Source organism: Prosopis cineraria, unplaced genomic scaffold (genome assembly GCF_029017545.1).
Source record: "Prosopis cineraria cultivar Desert tree isolate PC_DT_omini unplaced genomic scaffold, ASM2901754v1 PC13, whole genome shotgun sequence".
Taxonomy (NCBI): Eukaryota; Viridiplantae; Streptophyta; class Magnoliopsida; order Fabales; family Fabaceae; genus Prosopis; species Prosopis cineraria.
This window is the reverse complement of record NW_026555344.1, coordinates 35,926,203-35,946,647: the sequence shown is the minus strand read 5'-3', so window position 1 is coordinate 35,946,647 and position 20,445 is coordinate 35,926,203. Positions and strand designations below refer to the sequence as shown.

Here is a 20,445-nt window from a genome sequence, read left to right as displayed (position 1 = left end):
GAACAGCAATGAACATTATAAATAAACTCCTCCAGCTAGATAATTCAATTCCGAAAATGCTGTGGCACTTGAACCATGACATACTAATTCTTACTTAACAAGGATTTTCAATCATCAACAGATAATGCTATTAATACATTTGGATACGAGAACTTGCATATCTCAATATTATAGAATAGAACCATTGATTCAAAATTTCAAATCTAAAAAAAAAAGAAACATTTCATATATCAAGTTCACTTCTACCCTTTACCTCTTTCCTTACTTTTTAAGGTTTATTGAGAAAATAGTTAAATATATGATGCAAAATGAGCAACCACTTAGGTTGTCATCACATGGACACAGTATTGCAACGAAACTGCAGACATCAGAACATAATCACAAGAATGCATATGCTTTACCTAGGAAAAATAACAACTTGAAAAATTAAAATTTAAATGTTGCCTTCAAAAAGGCCCAAGTGGAAAAACACATACCAAGTCCAATCACCCGCCAGCCATAACAATGGTGTGCACTTCAAAACCTGTTCATAACAACCATTTCAAACTGAAGTTTCAAGAAAATGTCACTTTATATCCATTATGATACAGGGATCGGCTCTGATGATACGTTGCATTGCAGAAACTGAAAACAGCTTACTTGATAATTCCCCAAGTACAGATCGATGTACTTTGTGCTAGATAATAAAAGACAGCTTTGGCCAATTCATACACCAGAGATTTATATTCACAATACTTTCAATTGGCTGTTTGCCCAGAAAAATGATTGCTATCCCATTTATCTGAGAGGGTAATAATACATCCACTAATCTACTAGGGCAAAAAAGGAAGAGGGTTACGTTCTTCTGCACATAGGCAGGAAGAACAAGGGGAAAAAAAAAACCAGGGGTTACAACTACAAGGAAAAGAGACGGCCCTGTACATATACCTCTATATTCGTCTCTTCCCCAAGAAACCAAAAAAGAAAAAGAAAAAAAAAAGGGGAGGTCGGGGAATAACCCTCTAAATACAGTGGTAATATACAAGATTTGCAGAAAAAGAATAAACTAAAGGAATGCCTGCCAATATAAGTTTCGTGAATTTTTAACAGGACCTGCAGAAAACAATGGATTTCTGTTGTCCTCATGGGTAACCAACTTCATCTGCAAAAAAAAAAAAAAAAAAACCATAACATAAACAGGGTCATTCTACATTTTTTGGTTCTCTCATTAAAAACCAAAACAGACATTTCCAGCAGGGAAAAAAACAGACAATCATTTAACAAGGAACATTTATGCACAATCACCAACAGCACTGACGCTATAACTAACAAAAAATAACAGCACCACCAACGCAATACCTAACAAGACTAAATTTCATCACTATAAAAATCTCTTTCCATCATTGTATTAGGAATTCTAATTTATACAAGGCCATCAACAGTTACCATGCATGAAACATGCATCATTAATCAATCTCATTATCTACTCAACTGATATTAAAGGACAGCAGTAAAATAATAGGATTGAACAGCCTGCGTCTCAACAAACATTTTATAGTAGAGAGCATAAACTCATACTCCTACAACAATGATTTTACAGTCTCATTTCAAGCAAGATGGAAATTTTCCAATGATCGTTTGTCATGATGGCATAAAATCCACCCTCATAGCAGGGAGGTCAGGGGTTCAACCCCTGGGTGTAGTTAAAATTGTCATTGTATCCAAAAACAGAAAAGATGGAAATCTGCCATCACAATGAAAATCACCATTGTAGCATATTAAATTTAAAATTATAGCAGTAGCCACCATCATAGACAAAGTCAGACTGTTTTAACTACTGCAATGACCAATGGAAAATATTGCCATCCACACTAGCATAAGTTCAGAATTTCTATCCGACATTTGCTCAGCAATAAATGTTTCATATGCTTCCAAAACAAATGACATTGCACATCCCTCCAAAAGAACAAATTCATGTAGTTCAATGCTCAATATAATTGTACAAGTTAGCAAAGATAGAAATTTAAATACCTGTACATTGCTGTCAAAAGAGCATACAGACTCCATTCCTGACAGAACCAACCACTCTTGGCAGCTCCAGCTATAGAATGCGTCACTCCACTCTAGAATTTGGGGGACGGATGAACAGACTGCTTTGTCCTGGTTGCACTTGCTGCTGAGACTGATGTTGTAAAGCCACCTGTTTGGGTGAATTTTTCTCTTGATCCTGTTGCTTTTGCAGTTGCTGTTCTTGTGGCTTATATGGCTGTTGGGATAGGACGGGCTGTGATGAAGACTGTTGCAGCGGCAGTGGCTGCTGCGGCCAATGTGCCCCAGAATTCTGTGAATGAGAAGGCAAATTAACCGACAACTGTCTTGAGCCTATTCCTTGACTAATCTGTGGCAATGGCTCTTTTACAGCTGAATTTCCAGCAGCTGCATTTCCCAAGGAGCCTGCTTGCATGGCTGAATTGGGCATATTGGAGTCAGATGGAGGTTCTGATGTTTTCCACTGAGAAGATGCAGTAGGAATGGCAGATACCACATTCGCTGAATCAATGCAACCCTGAGTCATAACAGAGCTCATGCTAACCTCAGAAGTACTGTTAGTAGGCTGCTGATCAACTTGAGTGGGATCAGACTGAGATTTGCTTGGCAACTCAGAATGTACTGCACGACTCTGCTGTATCATTCTCTGCACGTTTGATTGAGTTTGATTAATTTGCTTAGACTGAGGATGAGATTGTAGCTGCATCTGGTGATGATTAGAAGTAATAACAGCTGGTTGTGGTGATGACAAAATATGTCCTGATGATTCTTGAGCACTACTATCAGCAGATACCATTGATTGAGCATGCTTTGATGAAGTGGCTGTTGCCGCAGGATGCAGCTTCTGCTGCAACTGAGAATGGTTTGTAGAATGAACAGAAGGCAATGGCTTTGACTGTTGATTTGAACTTAAACCAGATTCAGGATATGAGTTCTGTCCTTGCATTACGTGCATCACTGGGTCCCCTTTCTCAGGGTTTTGACTTCCTGGAGGTATAGAGAGGCCATTTAGATGAGAAGCATCCAAAGAGATGTTCTGATGAGCCAACATATTTCCTCTTCCTATTCCCTTCACAAGTTTAGCCTGTTGCTGAGACTCTGCATGCTGCCGTGGATTAGGATGCTGCCTACCAGGCTGCTGATATTGCTGCTGTTGTGGCTGTCGTTGCCGTTGTTTAACTGCTTGGTTGGTCAATCCACTAGCACCAGGATTCCTGCTGAAACCATGTTGTGGCAGGTGATGTTTCTGCTGCTGGTGCTGAGATGTTACAGGGGAGACAGGTACTCCTTGCTGAGATGAATTTTGAGATTGAATCTGAGAACTGTTCTGTGAAGCTGATGACACGGGAAGTTGGGACTGTGCCTGAACATGCGGCATCAGTGTATTTGATGAAGCAAATTGTTGCTGCTGCAGATATCGTTGCTGGTGCTGCAGCCGCCTTTCCTTGGCCAAACGGAGTGCCAAGGCTTGCTGCTGGGGATTAGTGGCATGATTTGTACCTTGAAGATGAGGATGAGAACTGCTGAGATGAGACTGTTGCTGAGGTATCTGATGTGGCTGCTGAGCATGCCCTGGGTATGGCTGGACAGGTGGTGGAGATGTCTGATTATTAAAGGCAGAACTCAACCCATTAAAGGCCGAGATACCCTGGCTGGCCCCTTGGGAGACCTGAACCGGCAGCTCTGGAACCATCATTTGCCTTTGATGTTCTGGATTATGACCCGGCTAATGACAATGGGGATATATTTATCAGCAGAAATGAAATGAAATCAAAATATAGGCTTCCCAAAATAAAACTGACAGTCATCAACTTATAACATACTAATTGGCTGAGGAACAGATCACATAAGAAACTCCAACAAGGCTATTTAGGACTTGATAAAAACTAAAAAAACAGCTCGGAGGGTGAAAAGTTTCAAATCCATACTTGGAAATCCCAACCAAATAGTGTATAGAATCAGTTAAACCTTGAATGATAGAACAAGAGAACTTCTCACCCTTATCACATGTAGAGCCTCACGAGGTCTCAGCATTGAGTTGCCTTGTCCTGTACCAACTCCTGAGTGCATATTTACAGGGCTCGGCATCCCCACCATGCTAGAGGAATGCAAATTTCCAGAATTCAGCATAGATGATGGTGCCATACCTTGAAGCCCAGGCCTTGACATGGACATGCTTCTATTCATGCCACACATCATGCCCATACCATTTCCACCATGCAGCATACGAACACCACGATCACTTCCAGAAAGGGATCCAGGAACGGACATGCTAGCCTGCTGCATATTTCTGCCAGATATCATTTGATTATACTGTTGCATTCTCTGCTGCTCATCGACAGATAAAGGTGAAGTTCTCGGAACCCCATACCTAATATCCCTGGGAAAACACACATACCCATCAGAGTTATAAAATGTATGTATGTAATAGCACAGTTGTGCAGAGATCTACCATCCACATTAAGCATATACCTGACAGAGGCAGGAACTGGACCAGATGGTGATGTCAAGTTATTACCAAGTGCCAAGCCAGAAGAACCTGGAAGTGAGGAATTTGCCCCTGATGTGGGGTGCATTGATGGCAATGAACCTTGATTTGATAATGCCAAACCACCAGCAGTTGAACCTTGGTACCCAAGGGAAAGGGCATCTGGGGTTGGCGCATTTGTATCACAAAGATCAAGGGGCCTTCATCCAGAAACAAACACAATCAAACTACTCACAGTAAACAGAATAAAGATGTGAGCAAAAAATGTCACAATAACAAGGTAAGCCTAAATCCACTTGGAAGAGCATCAAAAAGACTTTTATTCATCACCCAAAAACCAAATTAAATTAAGAACTTACGTTAGAAGAACTCCATTGAGGTTGTTTGGACAGACTTGGGTAAGAGCAATTACATGTGAATTATGAACAGGTACTATTTGTTTCAAATCCTGGATATCATTCTGCAATAAATCAAGAAATTCAATTTAGAATAGCTTCATTAAAATTTGAAAACAACACAGTCATGCTACATAGTGAACAGAACTGCAAGCACAACCATACTATTCTATCGATACAATCAGACTTTCCAGTGGTCATTTAACCTTCCTTAGTTATGACAAACAAGCGGACATACACGTAAAGATAAAATTCGAAATGAGCACATACGTGAAAAAGTGAGGGTGGCACCTATTGAGGAAAAAATGGTAGAAAATCGGTTGAGATGGTTTGGGCATGTACAAAGAAGACCAAGGGAGGCACCAGTGAGAAGAGTGGAACATATAACTTTGAGTCCGATTAAGAGAGGTAGAGGAAGGCCTAAGAGAACACTCTTGGAAGTTGTTGAACGTGATCTCTTAATTAATAATATTTCTAAAAGCTTAATAAATGATAGAGCACAATGGCGTCTTGCAATCCATGTAGCCGACCCCACCTAGTGGGATAAAGGCTTGTTGTTGTTGTTGTTGTTGTAGTTATGACAAACAAAAATGTGTGACAAACTCATGAGTGGCCTTAGCCCAACTTTTTGTCAACTTATCAACTATATTAAATAATCTGCCACAACGAATATGAAGAGCCAAATCTCATTCAAAAGACGACAACGCAGAAACAAAAAGCAAAGGCACCAAATTATGCAAACATAAAGCAAAAAAAGTGATGTAAAACAATGAAAGGAAAAATGAAAGAGGAGGGAGGAGGGATGACTAGAAAGAAAGGGAAAAGTACCGGGGGGGGGGGGAATTTGAAGGACAACTCAAGATTTATTCTGTAAGTCAAAAAGAACTACAAGTCAATAACTCTAAAGCTATTTATAGATCGCTAGTACTAATCCTAAATAATATGAACTACTCAACCTCTAAAAGATAGAGTTAAAATCATCCTTATTCAAATATGAGATAAATCCTAATTCAAAACTAAATTAAATATAAAAGATAATCAAATAAAATATCCTAATTTAAAAAATACAGAAAATCCTAATCATCTTAGGATAATAATAAAATAATCCTAGTTATGTTTCCTATCAGAAGATGAAAAAAAGACTGTAATCCAAGAGTCAAAGAAGGTTTATGGAATCACCAAGCAGAAGAACCGTTTCTCAATGTGGTCAATAATCTGAATAAACAAAGAACCATAACATAGTTCCAATTGAGCCACAAGTGTAGCCATAAATGATGCAGAGCCAACACAAAATGCTCATATCTTCCAGTATCACATTTCCTAAAGACTTGGAGGACAACCTAAGTGTAAGATACTGCATTACTTATTCAGGCAAATGGTTGCAGTATGATTTCTCCTTTCACATGGTTAAAATATATCAAACGCTCCTTTGTCATCCCAACTCAATAGCATCAAGTCATTCGTCTAGACTGCAGTACTCAATAAGGTTAATGCTGATAAAATGTTGGAAGTTGCGGATATCTAACTTCTGAAACTTGCATTATGGTGTATGGACAGCTCAGAATTAGCTGCAACCATTACATCGTCAGGCATTATATCTCTGGCTTTGAATAAAATATTTGGAGTCATAGGCATGTAAAGGGCATACTCTCAGGCATTGGAAGGGTTCCTCTGAAAAGGTTCAAATGGTTTTGGTCAGAAAAAGAGGCCTAAACCTAATGGCAATAGTTTTTGACATGTTAAGGTGCACTTAGTACAAGATCATTGCTAACATTTTTTGGGTGCATCTTTGTTACTAGAGATACTATGTATCTCTGTAGCTTAAGATAGTACAAGACAAGCTAGTTTGCATGCCTTCCATTTAGTCTTCTGCCCAAGGTTCCTACAAAGGGGGTTGCCATGTCAAATATACAGAAACAGATTGCTTCATCAAAAGTTTCATTGACATGGTCTATGATCTGTTGTGCTCCTATTTTACGTTTCAATAAGACATCTTCTACTCCATCATAATCTATCCTTCTTACCAAATTATATCTGTTGAAAGTTACCAACCTAATTATAGGCCTCTGTCAAACCTTATAACTATAGAGTAAGTAAAAAGAATAGGAAAATGATTCAAATGTGTAGAATTTAGAAGGTAGGAAAATGATTCAAATGTGTAGCATTTATTATAACGTAATCCCAAGGTCAATCGACATGTGATTCATTACAGTATCTACAGATCCAGACCTGATTCCTACGGTAGTATTGCTTCTGCCCAATCTTCATAATATTCTCAAAATGAGACTTGAGGGTATCCTCCTCCATGGGTCCTTGCAATCGTTGAAATAACTGCCTGGCACTACCCTGCAAAAGATACAAGTCACCAAACCCACAACATTTGTGTCAACCACATGTACTTCTTCCATCAATGGAAGAGACACTAAATAAAACTTGACAAAAAACCCCTGCCTTAGGAATTCCAGGTAGTGTAGATGGATAAGACTGGGAAGACCCAGAATCTTCGGCACTATCAGCACCATCCCCAGCACTTCTATCCATCAAGAACTTATGACGATCCTTGCATTCTTTTGGCTTCCGGAAGATACACTGAAAATGTTGCCAAATTTCATGGAACCCAATCATAAATGCAGTTTAAATGTGAAATAAACGAGGCAGGTGAAATTTCAGAATGAAATAAGCATTAAAAAAAAAAAAGGATGACACATCTTTTTTTAATCCAACGAAAAATATCAAAATCAGTGCTGAATTTAATGAAATCTTGTCCCAAAGGTTATGCAGACAGACATCCTATGATGTACGAGTGTTATGGATTATATTTACATTTTCTTTCAGAGATCTTCATCTAGACCATTACGGGGCACTGCTTTAGGTAAAACAGCAAAACTATGTTATGATAAAAACAAGGAAATCTAGGACATTCATTTCATTTTAACCATCATTCTTCAGATCCCAAGAGGATACTTCCTCAAATAATATGGAGTCCTGCAATCTTGGCATCTATCCATACACATGAATATAAACGGATTATTACCTTAAATTGAAGAGTGCTATTAATAGCATCACTAACAAGCTCCCAGTTTGGACCCATATCGTGTACCAGGACAACAAGGGCCTGTAACAGGGAAAAGATAAAAGTAAATTAAAAGCGCATGATAATGATTGAAATTAAAAAAAAAATTCTAGATGTGCGCAAGGGGAGGGGGATAAGATGGCTTAGGAACTATAAAAGACCTGGTCTTCAAAAAGTGACCAAGGACTTCCGGAACCAGGCTGTCCAGCAGGTATCTATAAATAAAAATAATAGATACATTACAAATATATCAACAAAGTCAAATGACTAAAATTTGCAAGCACGTGACAATCTAAGTACATGCCAAATTTACCTTCAGTGATTTTGCCTTACGGCCTCTATCCCGAATTTTAATGAGTTTACTTTGATTGGACATGTTACTCATTTGCGAAGTAGCTGGAGAAGGAATAGAACCATTCATTGTAGGAATGTTGTCAAATGTATTATCAAGTGTCAGCTTCATTGTCTTTGGCTTCTTCACAATATGTTGGGCATACAAACCTTCAGAATACAACAATTAAATGTGTAAAAACTAAAAGAACACATGATACCCAATAATGCTATACAAATTCTAACAGCAACAAGATGGAAACTTATCTTACCACTGCTTCCGTTAGGATCAAAATGATGACTGTCTAATCTCTTCTTGGAATGATCCCTCTGCATTGTAAAGTCACCACAGCATAACTCAATAAAAATTCAGGTTAACATGGTCGAGAAATAGTTAAAAAGTCAATTATTTAACCAACAATAAGAAAGCCACAGGGAACCCAGTTATCTTATTTTCAGCTATATTTAGGTACCTACTACATATGATTAAAATAAAATCATTGATCGTGCTTAATCTTCTTCCATGCTCTCTAATGCTAGACCAAAAAATATAACTTGCCTACAGTCAAGTCCAGACTCAATCCTGTCAGGCTTCGCTATTATATAAGAGCTTAACCCTGCACCCAAAAAAAAAAATCCCAAGGCAATTGTGCCAATGCATTATTAATTTGTACCCAGCATGAATAACAACAAACCCACCCCCAACACCCAGATTATCCAGATCTTCTTAAACTGCTCACTTCTAAGTCAAAAACCAACATTAAATGTATAAACCTCATTTCCAACAGCCTATAACATTGTAAGCATAATCTATCAACTCTATTCCTCACTTTTCCAACTTATTTACCCCAGCTAAACAATATCCATCTCGCAGTCATAAAAGCTAATGATAAGATCGGTACAGTAGGCATACTTTCCCAGAATTTAAATACATCTAAGGTCATGTTTGGTACATTAGAATTGGGTCCAAGAGAAATGGAATTGGAATTGGAATCATGCTTTCAATTGTTTGGTATGCATGAATCCAATTCCTTATGGATTCCAATTCTACCAAAATACCTAGAATTCAATTCCATCTCCATCATGATGGAATTGCCACAATTCCATGGAATTGTCATAAGTGCCCCACATACACACTCCATCATGATGGCTAAGTTTTTTATTTTTTTTATAAGGGCATTTTGGTCTTTATCTATTTTAAATACATATATTTATTAATATTATATTCAGATTCCATCTTCATACCAAACATACATTTATAACTCAATTAGGCATAAAAGCTAATGATAAGATCGGTACATTAGGCATACTCTTCCAAGTGGGGGCACGTTGTGAAGATATAATAAAACTATTCCTAGGCCTACAATTAAGGCCTTGTTTGATATGATGGAAGGGTTTTTGATGGAATTGAAATAGAATTGAATTTTAAAAGTGTGTCTGGTATGAAGATAGAATCTTGATTTAATTTTAATATATACATGTATTTAAAATATGAAAAGACCAAAATACCCCTTTAAAAAAAATCATCTCTCTCATGTTCGTCTCTCCCCTTGGCCATTGTCACCGTACGAAGATCTCTGTAACTTTTAGAAATATGGGTTGAACCAGAAAAAATTTGGAGCATATTCATAACCCATAAAATCCCTACAAGAGCACCATCGAACTTGATTCCATGGCTGGGCAACTTCCATGCCATCATCCCACCAGGCTTACCTTTTGTATTTTTTGTTTTTGTAAATCACATGTCCTTTGCGACCGTAAGGTGCCTAATAAACTTAAAGAAAAGTTTTATCGCACTGCTACCAGACCGGCAATGTTATATAATAGTGAATGCTGGGCTCTAACGGGACAGCAAGAGCATAAAGTTGGAGTAGCAGAGATGAGAATGTTACGATGGATGTGCGGATGTACACGTAAAGATAAAATTCGAAATGAGCACGTACGCGAAAAAGTGAGGGTAGCACCTATTGAGGAAAAAATGGTAGAAAATCAGTTGAGATGGTTTGGGCATGTACAAAGAAGACCAAGGGAGGCACCAGTAAGAAGAGTGGAACATATAATTTTGAGTCCGATTAAAAGGGGTAGAGAAAGGCCTAAGAGAACACTCTTGGAAGTTGTTAAACGCGATCCCTTAATTAATAATATTCCTAAAAGCTTAATAAATGATAGAGCACAATGGCGTCTTGCAATCCATGTAGCCGACCCCACCTAGTGGGATAAAGGCTTGTTGTTGTTGTTGTTGTTGTTGTTGTTGTTGTTGTTGCTGTAAATCACATGTCCTTTAGCTGGTTCATCATGGCAAGAAAAGCAGCAATGATGATTGGAGTTTAACAATGAAGTTGAAGGCAAGTAGTTGGAAGTGGTTGAAGGTGAAGCAAATGATGATGGATGAGGGTGGAGGAGACAGACAGTGATGAGGGTAGAAGTGCCTTTAAATTTCAATTCCAGAGAATTGAACGGATTCTATGGAGCCTGAAATGGAATTGGATTCTGCATATTTTGCTGTAATTGGGATTCCAATGAATCCAAAATCTATAATACCAAACAAACTTACATTAAGAATCCATTTATGATTCCATTTCCAGACTTAGAATTCCATTATACCAAACAGGGCCTATTAGATTAAGATTCTGAGAAGAAAATGTCCATGGAATAGGAACATCTGATCAAAATAGAACTTGAATTAAAAGATATTTCAATATATTTCCACATAAATATATTTTTCATCACGATTTAAAATAAAACTAACTAAATAATGATGATGATTAACAGTAAATACACAGGGCAATTTGATTTTTTTAAGATGTATGTTGATTTATGAGCCTATGCAGCTGACATTTGATACTAAACACCACTTTAAATTCCACAGTTGAGGCAAAAACCTTTCTAACCTTTTCAAAATTTCAAATTGCTTAGCACAGAGCCCATAACAGCCAGCAAGAAAAACGATGGAAAAGGAGAAGGAAAGAATTGGAAAAGAAGCAAAAGGCTGTTCCCATACAATAGAATTCCTTTTATTAGGAATGCTCCCTCCCTCAAGATATTGAAATGCTCTTTGATTCAATTAGTGGATAGGAATCAATGTTTTAAAAGGAATGTGATGCACAAAATACTATTTTGTGCTCAAGGTACAGCAAAAACAATAAAGCTTTCAGGTCAATTCCGTTAGCTACCCCTCAGACAGCATAGCAAAAGCCTCCACATTCTCCGGCTTCTGCTAATGAACAAAGAGAAGGGAGGACAAATGAACCCATTTCATATTCAGGGCTTAGATGCAATAATGATTTATTGATCTTTAATCTCAATTATTTTTTTTCTTTTCTTTTTTATCTTAACAAAATATTTTAATATCTTCTTTCAGCCCATCAGTGCATGTCATTTGCTCAGCTTTCCTTTATATTTCAGCAGTATATCTACCCTTCCAAACGCACAATTGAAAAAGTGTTCCCATTTCTTGCTTGTCAAATCAATTGTGATTTTGGGCCACAGCCCACAGAATTCCATTGCATTCCCATTCTTATTCCTCTTCCCTTTCCCTAAAACCTTAAAAATCTTTAAACATTAGCTTCACATAATGAATCCAACATGTAACAAGTAGAAGATATTGCATAAAGCAATCTTCTCCCTCATGCTGATGCAACATCAAACTTTTTAATAGGGCACACTTTTGCCAAATTTAAAGATAGTCATTTCAATTTTCACCAATTCTGATAAGAATGACTCGCATCTGTAGTCCTTATCATATGATAATAGAAAAATCACCTGTTCGTTTAGAACTGAATCCACCTGCCATCCCTGATCACATGTAGAACCCTGCAGAAATAAAAGCTATGCAACTAAAGCTGAGGTATAGATCCAAAATGAATGAACACATATCTACATAAATAAATCAACTATCCCTTCAAGTTACATGAATATACAAATTGATATTACCAGATTCTTTGCCTTCTTCTTCTTCTTTGTTTTAACAGGCATTTCAGCACAGTCATACAGTAACTGCCTTTCAAACTCTCCAATTGACTCCACCTCCACACTTTTCTGAATCTGAGATCCGCAGTGTAAAGTACTTTGGTCGTCTTGAAAGGAATTGGTATCCCCACTTGAAGCATCTGTCTTAACTTGAGGCTGCACTGTCCCTGTGATCCCAGCTGTGAAAGGACTTACAACTCTCTGTCTAGAAGCTGTTCGCATGCGTTTTGTTATAGGCCCAACATTTAAGCTAGCAGGCCTTTTTCCTATTAGCATGGATGGCTGAGATCCAGATGTATAATTTCCATAGGGAAAATCAGCCCCAAAGTCACAGGACCTTGGAGGGTAAGATTTCATCATGTTTCTATGCTTCTTGTGAGCTGATTTTGGTTTTCTACCCTCATAGACACCAGGCAAGTAGTAAGTGCTTGTTTCTCCATCATCCTCATCATATGCATTCTCTTCTGATCCAAACTCTACAATTCAATTTAAATGTGTAAAAAGTTCCAGATTGATCATTAGTCCACTTATAAATCAAAATGCAAACTAATCCAACATTACCTGGTGCAGCATCATAAAGAGATATCTCAACTTCCTCCTGCATGCTACTCCCAGTTTTCTGAAAAAGTTATATTTATTAGCACTAATGGCCACAAGGAAGTCACAATGTTTATTTGACTCAATGATATGAAAGAAGGATAAAAGATTCAGATGACCTTGTAGCATATCCTAAGACCAAAATGATATTCCTGAAATATCTATGGAAGGTAGCAAGTACAAGATCTTTAGTAATATATTCACCTCAACGTGTAGGAAATGAGATTCAACAGATTTTCGGTATGCTTCCATTGCTGTCGAAGGAACCATATAGAAGAGACTTTCCTGCCAGTTAAAATTATGAAATGTGAAGGTGCATTTTGCCTACATCCATTACAATGAATAGACCATAAAAATTATCCACACAATCCATTGAATAACCCAATAGATAAAGCATCCCCATCCAATGGAATTCAAAGACAGTTATGATAAAAATGAATTATCAAAGCAGAAAAATGCAATAGAAGAGAGATAAAAGAAGAAAATCACTAATGCCAACATTAAAAAAAAAAAAACAAACCAAGCACATATAAGGAAGCTTGGCCCATACTTCTGTAAGATGCTCCTCCCATGGCATGCCCAGAGTGCCTGAATCAGATATCCTATCAGGTGTTGTTGGTGCTTCAGCTTGAGAGGAAGTTTCATAAGGCTTACTATACTTCAAAAATCTCAAAGCATAAGCTTGCAGATTCTTAGCCACGTTTTTCCAGGGATGTTGTTCGTCCAAATGTCTGTTTGTCTTCTGAACAAAACAACCGACACTATGGAATCAGTAACAAGTAGCTCATGATGAAGATAAATACTATAGAAAGACAACAGATTGGGGGATAACTAATATGTCTCAATTCTTCCAGATAATAGCTATGACGAATATCAACACTCACAGTATGCAGTAGTTTTTGAACCTGCAATACATCTAACAAGCATAAAGAAAAAGGGGGGAAAGGACTGCTTCTGCACAAATGAGAATATTAGCATAACATAGCGAAACTAGCAAGGCAAATATATAAGAATTGAAAGCTATACATCAGTTGATATTAGTGGACAGCTCTGAAACTACAATTCCATGCAAGGCCCATGGATTCAAATATCCAAATTCAGATGTTAATGACAAGAAAATTTTAATTTCTAAAATATTTGACTTTACATATATAACATGATAATAATAATCTCATTCATTTTTACTTCATTATAGAAGCAATGTCATTTGTATCGTATCATTCAAATAAACAAATTTCAAGTAAAATAACACAACAGTGATGTCATGTCCCATTACCGACCAAAGTAGGGACCAACAGCGAAGGTTCAAGACCAAGTTGTTTTATATGTAAAAAGAAAGAGCCCAAGAAATAACCAGTACCACATCTGAATTTCTTCTCTTGTTCCTAGAAGCTTCTACCACATCAACTTTCTCAGATTCTGACAAAGCACCAGTGTAGTTCATACTAGCATCACTGATTTCTAGAAGAAGCTCAGCTGAATGCCAGAACTGCATGACAGCCTTAGCTATGTTGTAAGCCACAACTTTAATTCCCCTATGTTTATTTTTCTCTTCCAATCTTAAACGAGAGGTAAAAACAGCTTGATGACATAATTGTGCTGCAGCAGTTATCTTCCAAAGTCTTTCCTGCAAGAAATGCCAAGAAAAAACCTTTCTTTATAAGGAAAAAAAATCACAGGATTTTAGTAAGATTAGCCTTGTACATTTTTGCTAGTCCATAAATGGTTGAGGCTACCACAGGAGGAGGGGGAAAGCAGAGAATCACTAGTAAGTGTAGAAATTTAAACCTGGGCATAATCATTTGCCATCCATGCCATTTCCTCAAGGACAAAACCCCAGTGACATTTACGGTGGTTCTGTGTGGGTAAAGTGCGAATTGATGACAATTCTGTGATCCTCTTCCGCTTGGCCTGTTTAATACATGCAGACATTTATAGAGTTCATTGATCAGATGATAAAGGAAAAAGTTTCAGAAGTTGACAAAAACAGGCATGAGTTACTATAAATAGAATATAAAAAATGAGGACCTCTATAATCCGTGCCTCTTCCAAAATAGAATCTTCACGTGCCCTATCTGCCAATAAATGGTGATTGGAACATGGCTGAAGGTCAGGGGCAGTAGTAGGAACCTTTTCTGCCAGAACTGCCTGAGGAAGCTCACGATTTGACACATCCATTGGCTCCTGGTGGTGTCTTCCAGAGCTGCTGCCCTTGACAGGGTTGGAATGATCCACCAAGACATCATTAAACTCTTTATCAGTTTTTGATACAGTACTGTCATTTTGTCCCTTGATGTTGGAAAAATCACTTGACTTGTTTTGCATGGAAGAGCTGTTAACGCAAACATCTTCCTCAGCTTTGACCATATTACCACTACCATAATGGTTTCCGCAACCATCATCATTCCCATTGTTATCAGTAGCCCCACCTTCACTAGCATTGGTCTTAATCCTTTCTTTTACTTCACAACCAGTTAAATTTAGTTTCTTATCAAATTCTGGCATCTTTCCCACAGCACTTCCATTGCCATTAACATTTTTTGCATTGTTACACATATCACTATCATTATTAACATCTCTACCTACACTAGTTTGGGCACAAGAAGACCCTGAATTGAAAATCACCCCACCTAAGGCAGCATCACCATTTTGTTCTTCATTCACTATGCCCTTGTTATCTGCTTTTATGCCGGCAATTTCATTTTGCTGGCCAGAACAGGATTCATTTTCTGGTTTCATAGCTTTAGGCAGAGGCTCCAGATCAGCAGAAGTTAACGGTTCCCTTTCTTCAACTGCATCAGCCTCCCCAGAAGCCATGACGACTGGGTTTTGTACAGTATCATCATGAGAAGGCAGAGTACACCGATCTTCCTTACAGTTTATTTTGACAGTGATATCCAATTTAACTTCAGGAATGCTATTGCCACTAGTTGTTTGATCAGCTCGGACACCATCCAATTTGCTAACCAAAGGATTGACAGAAATGATATCTTTAGTAACTACCTCGCCATTTATATTTGGGGGCTTTGGCTTAGAAACAGCAGGCAAATTATGGTCCTTCAAGTTGCCTGTTTCAGATACCAACCCCTTCCCATCCCTTGAACTGCCCCGAGGACCATGATTTGTTCTGGACCTATTTCTTCGAGCATATGGGCGGAAAATGGCAGAATCTTCTGAGTCCTTAGCATTTTGACTCCCATCAATTTTGGAAGACTGCTCAGATGGAGCAACATTGTTCCTTCTACTTTGATGTACAGACCTCCTTTCACCCTTAGGTAACTCATTATCAATACCCAAAACTAAGATATCATCAGCAGTATTAGGTTCACTAACTGAAGGAGCACCTGGTCTAGCACTACTGTCAACAGAGTCACCATGAGGGGACGCCGTCAAAGCAAAACTACCTTTTGCTTCACTGAGATCACAAGAAGATAGAAAAGTCAAGAGAAAGAAACAATGAAATGTTATTAAGAATTAAGAAAATTGAATGTAAAAGATATTCATTAAAAAGCAGAAGATACTGGCAAGAGTAAAAAGGATCCAGGAAAAACAAGAGGAAAAATCATTACCAACCTGGTCACAAACTGCTCATGGTGTTGATCAGTGAGTGAAGTAGATTGGACACTAGCTGAAGCAGCATTCCCAAACTTGAAGTCCAGAGGATTCCCACCCTACACTTACAAAGCATAAAAGGTAATCACCATTTGCATACAACTATCAGAAAATACAGTGTGCAAATGATTAAAACCACCTACTTTTTCAAGAAATTCTAGCTCCCTTTTTCTTTCCTCACGAACATCATACTCCTGTCTGTTATCGACATCCAATAGGTTATTCTTAGTGTATAACATAAAAATATCACATTGGTGCTCAAGAAAACAAGACAAAAAAACAGAACTGAAGTGCATAAATGAACCTCTCATCACCTGAGCTCTGCCTGAGCCTTCTCAATGGCTGCTCGGCGGGGAGAGGTTTTCAACCCTATGCCAACTCCACCGTCAATAACTCCTCCCATGGAATCAACCTCAGCATTTACAAGGAGAGCCGATCCAGAATTACATCCATGCATTCCCACTCCTAATGTCTAAGAGCTTCACCTCCCATCTATTAAAACATCTGCCAAATTCATTAAGGCAAGAGGGCAAATCAGATGGGGGGAACTACATAGAAGCACCTAAATTTACAAATAGAACATTATGTAATATTAAAAACAAGAGAAAAAAGAACTAAGCCGGACAGAATGTGAACATTGTTGACAACCAAAATCTTACAGGCATCAAGAAGCAATAAATCAGAAATGTCCAAACAGGAACATTTTTCCTCAAGGCTTAAATCAATCTTCTGCCCTCGCTCTCCCCCTCACACACACACATAAAACGACTATTTGCAGGGGCCTGTTTATTGAAGTATGTTGAATGAAGTACTGCTTAGCAGATAAAGAAGGTTGCAATGTTCCCTATGCAGTCATGAGCTAAATAAGAAGGGCGGAAGAGTGAAGAAGATATGGGTCCTGCAGATATCATTTATAAGGAAAGAAGAGAAAAGCAGCACCACTGACACAGATCACAAACTGCAAATTTCAACACAAAAGTGGCCTCTAACATGAACTCTTTCTTTTCCTCGTTTTATTATTAAATCATATAATGAAAATGTGCAGGAGGGCATGAAGGATGAACTTTTAAAGATCAGTAACGCAAACATTAGAGACACACTTAAAAACGTGGGGTTCTCCTAATTCCTTGAGGCAATAGATAAGTGTTTACCCAAGTGAAGCAAGACAGTAAAATAAGAGGCTGAAAATGTACTACATAAATAGGAAATAAATATGAAGACTTATAAGCATAATAAGCAAATTAAAAAAGCTACAGGCCTGAGAAGTTTGAAAGAGAGAAGGATTTTTTGTATAATTGTAACTACAGAAGTGATGGGAATAGAAGTAATAAAAGTCAGTTAGAAAATGACTATTGGAGTAGGTTGGATGTTGAGCCTTGTATTCAGATTATGATTTGGAATAATTCAGTTAAGTATTCAGCGCAACTCTCTGTTGCGATTTTCTCTCTGTTCCCCTTTCTATTCTTCTCTCCATCAATCTCCCTTCTCTCTCTTCCCCTCTCTTTCTCTCTCCTGTCTGAATTATAAATATCTACCAGTTTGACTGAATTCTGAAAGCATAACAGAGTGATAAAGTAAAACAAAATAGCTTAGAAGCACATTGCGGCTCAATAGAGTTGCTGGGCTGTGCTTTATGGCTTTCCTTATGTTTAAATTATCTTATTTTGAGATTTAAGATACTTAATGTGATGTGATGGTTTTGAGTTATCAGGTTAGCTTTTATAGTTTGCACCTGATGCAAGCTGTTGCATCCACCACAAAGGTACAAGACACTGACATGCAAGCACCTGGATGGAAGGCCCCTGCCTCAGCCAGCTAGAGGCATCGTGGCCTCCCAAGTCCTAGTACCTTGCCTTTGTGCCTCAGGCATGAAGTGAGCAACCTTTGACTACCTAGGTAGTTCAAAATTCTAGCTAATGGTTAGGAGCAATCAATTGAATAGAGGCATCACCAAGAACTAAGCTGATAACACTGAAGCAGGTTTTAGCTCACTTGTGATGATGGTACTTAGGTCTGAAACCAACTAGCTGCTTGTATATAACTTTGTTTCTTCATAAGCCTTGCATAAATAAGTAATCAATCAGGCCTTCCTTCAGCAATTCAAGACAATATTTTCTTTCACTTGATGAACGGTTGAGAAATATTCCACAGAGAAAAAACCAAGTAGATATGATCCTTCTACAGGCTGCAACACTGTAACATAAGTAGAAAAAAAATGATTTAAAATTCACCAATCAAAGGGTTCTGGCCAAGTAGATATTGTCTTCCTATATGCTGTGATACTGTACGCATGTAGAAATGAAAATTGATGTTGACTATTCAAAATTCACCGAGAAAAGGGTTCTCGTCTTTTCATCAAAACAATAAGATTCTATATAATACAAAATAATAAGTTTCTGGAAGTGGATGAAATAAAAGCACGTACACTCTTAAAACAAGCTAGCGGATATGGTTACATGCAGTCCTAAAGACTAGAAGAAATGTTAAAAAAAAAAAAAAAATTGTTCCACTTTGAAGACAGGAAGCGACGTGGTTTGAGTTATTTGCACATGCACGTAAATGCATAACCCATAGAGGTTGCAGGCTTAAAGACGCATGACCATAACAGTATCGAATGATGTGAATGCACAGCAAAGATAAAATACGACGTAAATAGCAACCAAAATACTCGTCACTATTACTTATTTATACGTATGTTGTCTCGGCTATTGCATACATGGAGGTTGGCGCCAATGATTACCTTCAAAATTTTGAGCTGGCATCACGAACGGTAAATTTATTATTCACATTAGTTGCTTACCGCTCTAAGAAATGCATTCTTCCTCGTTGCCCAATATGGGCAGGCAAAATCCCAGACATAAATGAGACACCAATTTCACTCAACCCAACAGACACAAGCTCAGGCATAAACCTGACGACATTTCATGACAATGCATAAGACAGCCCCAACGAAAAACAATTAAGAAAAATTCATCCCTCAAATTAAAGACCCTAAGGACGCCCATTTCCACGAATTTCCCAGTTTGCATGATTCTAGGGTTTCCAGCTACACAGACTAGTGCCCAAACAATGACAATTAAGAGAGGAAAAACACCTTATTATACGCGAGAAGCACGAATTTTTGAGCTAGGGCACAAGTTGAAACACCTTGAGGCCTTGCCACGTTCAACTTCCTGTTTCCTAGGGTTTTGGAAGAGGGGCCTTTATGTGGAAGGGAACGAGCACGAATTAGCCCTAAAAACCTAACATTCAACAGCAAATGTCAACCATGAAAGCGTATTTCAGTGTCCGTGCGAAATCCAACAACGCCAATTTGATGCTTCAGCTTTTGTTTCTTTCTCTAAATCTGCAAGTTGCTTCTTCTTCGTGCGAGAGGAGAGGGACTATGCGACCCCTGCGAGTACTAGTGGGCTGGGCATGGAGACGACGACGAAGAGGAGGCCTTTGAGAAATAGAACGTCCATTTTGGGCTTTTTTTTTTAATAATAATAACAATAATTATGCTAATTTTATTATTTTTTATTCATGAGTTACAAAAGAAATTTCAATCTACTTATCATCATCATCATCCTTGTAAATTTGCATAGTTTACAAATGATAATCATAAACAGTGTTCTTATTTCATGTAGATGTCTGACCCAATATTGTTAGTTATTACAAAATGAGTTATGGTTGTTTTTGTTAGATTTTATGGTTGTAAAATAGTTTACTATTATAATTAGTTTTTGGCAATGACCAGGTATAAAATTATTTTTTAATATAACAATCTGACTGGTCTGGATCCTGTTTTTTCTAAAGACAGTAGTACAAAATTATTTTTCAAAAGGGTAACTTAGTATCCCATTTGATGCTATTATTGGGGTTGGTAAGATTGCATCGAAGTGCTTAATTGACACTAGACAGTGTTGCATAATGTAGTACACATGTGTGTGTAATGAATACCAAGTCAATTT

General features: G+C 37.8%; 1 protein-coding gene across 6 annotated transcripts; it reads right to left on the bottom strand.

Annotated features, from left to right (window-relative positions):
- Positions 1–695: 695 nt before the first annotated feature.
- LOC129290199 (chromatin modification-related protein EAF1 B-like) lies at positions 696–19,893 on the bottom strand. Of its 6 annotated transcripts, none has more exons than XM_054926908.1 (24): positions 19,587–19,893; positions 18,444–18,685; positions 16,807–16,996; positions 16,636–16,690; positions 16,454–16,551; positions 14,909–16,295; positions 14,669–14,791; positions 14,241–14,507; positions 13,431–13,622; positions 13,085–13,165; positions 12,845–12,902; positions 12,248–12,759; positions 12,077–12,142; positions 8,587–8,644; positions 8,298–8,485; positions 8,146–8,199; positions 7,946–8,026; positions 7,363–7,500; positions 7,141–7,257; positions 4,876–4,976; positions 4,501–4,716; positions 4,027–4,408; positions 2,011–3,754; positions 696–1,141 (listed from the first exon to the last, which is right to left on the bottom strand). In XM_054926908.1, the coding sequence occupies exons 3-23, from the start codon at positions 16,947–16,949 to the stop codon at positions 2,093–2,095; spliced, it is 5,979 nt and encodes a 1,992-aa protein (XP_054782883.1). In that variant the 5' UTR covers positions 16,950–16,996; positions 18,444–18,685; positions 19,587–19,893; the 3' UTR covers positions 696–1,141; positions 2,011–2,092. The 6 variants fall into 6 exon arrangements, with proteins under 6 accessions (XP_054782883.1, XP_054782889.1, XP_054782888.1 ...); XM_054926914.1 differs by having other exon boundaries at positions 12,077–12,127; XM_054926913.1 differs by having other exon boundaries at positions 13,431–13,619.
- Between the last annotated feature and the right edge of the window lie 552 nt (positions 19,894–20,445).

Excerpts from the sequence above, each read along its gene's own strand:
- LOC129290199 (XM_054926908.1), bottom strand. The coding sequence starts at position 16,949 with ATGCATGGATGTAATTCTGGATCGGCTCTCCTTGTAAATGCTGAGGTT. Across the intron at positions 8,486-8,586 it reads TGATCCTAACGGAAGCAGTG|GTTTGTATGCCCAACATATT; the intron begins GTAAGATAAGTT and ends TGTATTCTGAAG. Across the intron at positions 4,717-4,875 it reads CTCAATGGAGTTCTTCTAAC|GCCCCTTGATCTTTGTGATA; the intron begins GTAAGTTCTTAA and ends TTCTGGATGAAG.